The sequence below is a fragment of the Meleagris gallopavo genome, chromosome 2 (genome assembly GCF_905368555.1).
Source record: "Meleagris gallopavo chromosome 2, MGAL_WU_HG_1.1, whole genome shotgun sequence".
NCBI classification, from domain to species: Eukaryota; Metazoa; Chordata; class Aves; order Galliformes; family Phasianidae; genus Meleagris; species Meleagris gallopavo.
The window spans coordinates 23,282,944-23,289,589 of record NC_139405.1 but is presented as its reverse complement, the minus strand read 5'-3'; the positions used below and the strand labels follow the sequence as shown (position 1 = coordinate 23,289,589).

The 6,646-nt window shown below is 41.2% G+C and overlaps 1 protein-coding gene across 3 annotated transcripts; it reads left to right on the top strand.

Moving 5' to 3' along the window:
• The first annotated feature begins 1,746 nt into the window (after positions 1 to 1,746).
• On the top strand, positions 1,747 to 6,391 carry COX7A2L (cytochrome c oxidase subunit 7A2 like). Of its 3 annotated transcripts, XM_085219337.1 has the most exons (4): positions 1,791 to 1,928; positions 3,168 to 3,243; positions 4,635 to 4,769; positions 5,622 to 6,391. In XM_085219337.1, the coding sequence occupies exons 2-4, from the start codon at positions 3,229 to 3,231 to the stop codon at positions 5,763 to 5,765; spliced, it is 294 nt and encodes a 97-aa protein (XP_085075463.1). In that variant the 5' UTR covers positions 1,791 to 1,928; positions 3,168 to 3,228; the 3' UTR covers positions 5,766 to 6,391. The 3 variants fall into 3 exon arrangements, with proteins under 3 accessions (XP_085075464.1, XP_085075462.1, XP_085075463.1); XM_085219336.1 differs by lacking the exon at positions 3,168 to 3,243 and having other exon boundaries at positions 1,755 to 1,928; XM_085219338.1 differs by lacking the exons at positions 3,168 to 3,243; positions 4,635 to 4,769 and having other exon boundaries at positions 1,747 to 1,928.
• The last annotated feature ends 255 nt before the right edge of the window (positions 6,392 to 6,646 follow it).

Genomic DNA, 6,646 nt, shown 5'->3' with positions numbered 1-6,646 from the left:
CAGTGCATACTTCCATGGTTCACAGAAATGGCCCATCCTCCTCTAACCCTGCTAGGGAGAGTGGCCTTTTTTTGCCCCCAGTTACTTCCCATAGCAGTAGTTTTACAATTTAATTCCATATCCTGTCAGCAAGTCTGATAAGCAAATATCTACAGACTAAAAGAAAGTTGGACCAAGATCTAAAGCACAAGCAATTTTCTTTCTTTAACAGGAAAGGCTTCATATTATCCTTTATTTTATTTTCCTTTTCAGGGAATAGCTCTGTGCTTTTGTGTTATGAGGACAAGCTCCAATTGTAATTAATTTTAATTGTTCTCCCATGTATCTCTTTTGCAAGGCAAAGAATTCCCAACCTTCAGTTTTCTGAGCTAAAAAAAGAGAGACAGCCTGTAGGTTTATGTTTCAACAGCTCACTTTTAAGTATTATAACTCAAATTAGTTAACTGAAAAAAGTGATGCATTTGCACATTTTTCGTTTTCTCCTCAGAGCTTCTTTCTGTAGCTTTCAGTCAATACTGAACATTTCAAGAACTGGACTCAACAAAGCAAGGAAAGTGGCATCATCTCCATATGTGAGCTGCCACAAGATTCTTCAAGATTCTGGATGCGTTCACATTGGAACAAAATGTAGAGGAATGAGATGTGAGCTTGCTAAGAAAACCTATTTGTCTTCACAAATACTGGAAGAGCAGGGCAGGGGGAGCTATGGTGCACATACAGAAAATCAGGCCCCAGGAAGGGTTTTCAGCAGTCACAGTACAAACCAGCTCTAACAGATATCAGCAGGCTGAAACAGTTTGCATAAAAAACATAGCCATGATTCCATTCTAAAAGAACACACATATCCTGTCTTCAGCATCTCTGTTCTCTTACAGGCAGATTTGCAGTCAAGCTCATCACCCAGTTCAGTTTTACCAGAAATAAGCAGAATTCTGAGCTGCAAAATCCTTTCCACCAAAAAAATAAAAATACAGCCCTCATTCCAATTCATGTATACTTCCCAGTCTTTAAAGGTACAGGGATTTCGTAATTCTTCCTGTAACATTTACAAAACGCTTTCATAAATCTCCTACTTACTGAGCAAATGATGCAGCACTGCTGGTTAATGCCCCTAATACCACGAGTAGATGTTTTGTGTCACACATGCAGCATCCTCCTGGCTCTCAAGAGGACAGCAGAGATAGACCTAGTGGAACAGCACCCTTCCTGGTGATGACATCTCCTCATAGGCACATCTGGGGCTGCACTCTGTGCTTACTGCACCCACGGCGCACCTGTGGTCCCACACAGCCCAATAACCATGAAGCATTTACCACTGGAACATCTTTTATTATGCGGAGTTGAGACCCCAGAGTGAGACTAGGGCAGACAATTCGCAGGGCAAAAGCATGTGCGCTGTGAGACGCAGGTAACAGCAGCAAGCTTTCGCTACCAAGAAGCTCAGACCAAACTGCCCCACACCCCCACGAAGCAGACATAAGGTCTGGTTTGTGGTGCGGAGCTGCCTTCGATCCACCTCTTTCACCTCGAGACCATTGACCGACCACCAGACGCCCGCCCGCAGCTGCTGCGCATGCGCAGAGCTGCCCGCCCTACCTCAGGGCGCCTACCCCGTGCCTGACGGCCGCTGCCTGCCTGGCTCCAAGGCGGCACCACAGCGCACCGAGCCTGGTGTTGCCGCGCGCGCGGGCCTCGCTCTATTCTCACTCCTTCGGCTTCTCCTCCGGGTGCTGCGTGCAGGCGCTCGCTGCGGACACCTGTGGGCCCTCGCGCGTCCGGGCGGTGGCCAGGAGGCGGCGGGGTCCTTCCGCGCCGCGCGTCGCCGCCGGTGGGTCGTGAGAGCTCGCGTGCCCACCATGTACTACAAGTTCAACGGCTTCACGCAGCGCCTCGTCGGGGCTGCGGCCTCCGCCGCCTACAACCCGCAGGTAACAGCGCTACCGCCGCCGCCCTAAGCGCCGTGGCGGCCGTGACCTTCGCTGCCCTCGTCCGGCTGGGGCGGGAGGCGAGGCCCGGAGCCCTGCAGGCGATGCGGAATAGCGGCTGGCTGCTGAGCAGCGCTGCACTGCACTCGTCTGCCTCTCTGGTTTGGTGCATGCGGAAATTGCAGCTATTGAAAGCCTTACAACCTTTGTTTCAGAGACTAGGCGGATATAGCAGTTTGCTTACAGGAAGATTAAAAAAACAAAAACGGCTATTCTTTTGCACGATGCTTACTCGTCTACTTCAGAAAGCCTTTTGCTGACAGTAACATTACTGCTCGTACTAACAAAAAAATCCCTTACCTTAAGACCTGCACCGTTTTTTCTCTCTTAGTCTTAGCATTCTTAAAAGACTTCATTTTGCACTTATTCAAACTATGTAACATAGCATGAATAATTCAGCCCGATTGAATAAATGGGAACTTTTTCAGTCAGTGTAGGTGAGGAGTCAAGTTAAAAACTGCTGCTTCTATTTAAGAGGTATTAATGACTGCCATGACCATTACATATACAGTACAAACTGTTCACTCAGACAACGGGCTTGTATTCAAAACAGTAGTAATGGGACCATTTGCAAATGCTCATCTAATCTTACCTGATAGCTTTTCCCTAATTCTTCAAGCCTGGCCATAGCCTAAGTAGAAATTTTGTCATGCTGCTGTATCTTCAGCTGATACACCTTACTTTGTTTGTACCTACTAAAAAGAATAAAGAATAATTTTTAAAAATTCACAAACCACAGATCTTTTAACTATGGTGAGTTGCTCGGACTTGGTTGAGAAACTTGCTGCTTAACCTTTCATACTGTAGAACAAAATCACTTAAGTCTGCTGTCGCAATGCCACCATTGCTTTACACGATCCGATCAAAAAGCATTCTCGTGTTAATGATAGCAAACATTTAACCTCATACAGCAAGGTATGATCTGCTGTGAAGAACCTGCTATTCACGTGAAAACTGTCTAGGTTCAGTAAGTTCATAAGAATTACTTCAGTTTATGTTCTAAAGTAATATTTCTCAACTTCCTTTCCAGTTTTCCCTTTTCATTTTGGTCCTTACCTCAGTCTTCTCTATTTTCTCATTCTGTGATTCAGGTTTGCCAATTTCCCTAACATTTGTAAACTTAAGTGTGGTGCTATTTCTATTAAATTGTACTCCTAACCTTTAACTCTTTTGTGCTGTCAGGAAAATGTAAATCTGCCTTGGGATTCACGCTAGCAAAGCAAACAGCTGTACAGAAAATAACATGCCTGGTCTACAGGTATGTAGGCATAAAATAATACAAGCCTGACTTCACAAACTACAGAATCATAGAGGTTGGAAGGGACCACTGGAGATCATCTAGTCCAACCTCTCTGATAAAGTAGATTTTCTACAGTAGGTTGCACAGGAAAGCATGCAGGTGGGTTTTGAATATCTCCAGAAAATGGGACTCCACAGCCTCTCTGGGCAGCTTGTTCTAGTGCTCTGTCACCTTCAAAGAAATTTTTCTTCATGTTCAGATGGAACTTCCTGTGTTCCAGTTTTTGCCCATTGCCTCTTATTATGTTGCTGGACACCACTGAAAAGAGCCTGGCTCCATCCACTTGACACATACCTGTTAGATATTTATAAGCATTGGTAAGTTCCCCTCTCAGTCTTCTCCAGGATAAACAGTCCCAGGTCTCTGAGCTCAAAATATTGTTCAGTTTCTTAAATATTAAATGTATCATGTAGTCCTTTGAGCAGAAACTAGAATTCCAGGTGCAGCCTTAGCTGCATACTAACATTGATCATTATGAAGATCAATTGCTCCTTCTATTTGAAATGTAACACAAGCAAGTTAACACAATTGTGTTGCGTCTTTTTTATGGCAAGTTAGAAAAAAGCAAACATACAGTTGTTTCAGGAGCTATAATGTAAAACATCAGTGTCATGTGCTGAAGTATAATGGCTAAATATAACAATAAAGGTAAGGAGGCCACCTCATGACAGCAATGACTGTACACTTAAAATTTAATCCATCGAACTGGATTACATAGGTTTTGTGTCAGAGTACAGCCATCTGAACTGAAAGGCAAGTAAACTGTGCCGACTTATAAGAGGTACGTGAGGGATGAAAAGTTGCAGCAGTATGCAAATTAGGGGGTGTTATTTTTTTTCCCCTCTCTTCCTACTTTCTTTTTCCTTCCCTCCTCTGTTCCCCCAACCCATGCATTCCGATTAGTTAAGGCTCATTTGTATAGCAACTGCTTGGAACATTTGAGAGGAAAAGTTAGAAGTCTCCTTGCTCTGTCTGACCTTGCTCTGTCTGACCGAAGTGTTGGGGATTCCCTTCTCCCAAACCTACTGCTGATAGGACCTGGGTACTCTGTGTAAAAACAGAATGACTTGGGCCAAATACCAGCCCAGAAAAGCTTATGATAGATATAGATTTGTCATTAAAAAAAAAATAAAAGTTTCTATTATCCTTGCTAAGTTCAGAGTTGTAGCTAAGAATGTCTTTCGTTAGTTTTCACTTTTTTTTGTTGTTGTTGTTGAAACCCTGGGTCTTCATACCAAATATATATTTTTGTAATGTATCCTTGTAATGACTGGCAGTGTGCCTGCCTAGCATAACTGGTACATTTACAAGTATTATATACCTTTATATTTTAATCTTTATTTATGCAGGGACTCAAACCAATAGTTTCCACTGAATCCCCAGCTCTGGTTTTTGGGACAACAACTAAACTTGCTTCAGATTTACCAGCAACTGATTCTTTCTTGGGTAAAAACCAGGTGCCAGACCTACAGAAACTTTTTCAGGTAATGACAACTTTGAGAGTAAATTACAGAAAATGAAAGAGTGAACCATATCTTGCTCTATTTTAACGTGGCTGACCACTTCCATCATTCTACAATGCTTAAATTTTTCTAGTTAAGGAAGTACAGTATAACTTGTATTTCTTCCTCAACCTTGCTTGGGGCATAAGTACAGAAAGTGAAAAGTCTAGTAAGTTTATCTTTTCATTTGCTTCAAAAAAAAAAAGTATCTATTATTTGACTAGTGGAAGCATTTTACATCTGGAATCCAAGCATTTGACTGCAAGTAGAACAGGAGGAGCAAAGCAAATCGTTTTGTGTATAAAAATTTGAATATTACAGATTCTGATGTTAATGCAATGTTAAAAAGAGCACAGTAAGGTTTTCAAAGCCAGTTTGTTAGCTATTCAATTTCTAAGCATACTGAGTCTTTTCATAAAATATATTTTTTTCTCTTCTTGTTAATAAAAAGATCAAGAATGTGTTTTATAACGTACCCTTTTCTCTTTCATGCCACTTGCATTTGGAATATATCAGTCTGACTCGGTGAATAACCTTTTCTACATAACTTTTCACATTCTTTTGTTAGTATCATTTTTCTCACCCAGGTCCTCTTTAGAAATATTTCACAATATATTTTTTCTGCCTGCATTTAATGCCTTTAACTAATACAATTAACTTGCTTTGCATTCGTCTTGCTAAATGAAAAGCACTTAATATATCTGATTGTACGTAGCCTGTCAGAGGGGAGATTTTCCTTATGAAAGTCTCTTAGTTCACCTGAGGTATCCCGTTCATTGTGTCTTCTGTATGAGTGTTTATTTTATTCTATTTATTTCTAAACTCTTCCCACAGAAAGCAGATGGGCTGCCTGTACACCTGAAACGAGGAGTTCCAGATAAGCTGCTTTATCGGACCACTATGGCTCTCACAATAGGAGGAACTATCTACTGTCTAGTAGCATTGTACATGGCCTCACAACCAAGAAGCCAAAAGTAGATGAACCATGACTCACAGGACTCAATTCTTAGAAGGACCTCCTGCGTGTTTCTCTTTACCTGCTTCTTAATTCTGTGATGATTTAATGTTCATCTTTTCAGATAAAATTTCTTGGAGAAAGATGTTTTTAAATTGGTTGCCTTATGTGTTCTAGAAATTAATATAAACAATGACTTTAAGTCATCAACTTACTGTTGCAGCTCAGCATTTGTTGTCTCGCAGGAGTGTATGAAGTTGGAGAAAGCTGAACTTTTTCTTCTCCTCACTCAGCTTCAATAACGTTGGAGATAGGACAGAAGTACCACTTTCTGGACTAGGCTCCACATTCCTTAGTGGGAGCTTGCTGCTAGTTTCCAAAAGCGTAAAGGAAAATAATTATTATGACATACACTGCTCATTTTACATAAGCAGGTGGCAGTGAAACTTCTCTAAATGCTGGCATATCATAAATACTTGTACCTCTGATGGTAGGGCAAATGGTTATCTCCTTGGAACATGTAAACTGGATTTATTTTATGTGAACATCACGATATGCAGCAGTATTGTAGCATCAGTTGTACCAGTTCTTGGACTTTTCATTTGTCAGATGCTCTCATGCAATAAAAATAAATACATGAGTAATAAAATGGAGAAGTCTTGAACATTTCATACCATTTCAGCTGACCTGGTAGTACTGGTACACTGTTATTTAGGTTTAACTTGTAGATCACAAGCCAGAAAATTGGTTGATCTACCTTACTGTAATCTTTTAGAGATGTTAACCCTCTTAAAAACCTACCTTGGAATTCATTTGTTGTTTTAATTATGTGTTTTAGTGAAACAGGTCACTGCATTTCATAGTTCAGCTGTGTATTCTTTCCAGCGCATGCACAAATTTATGT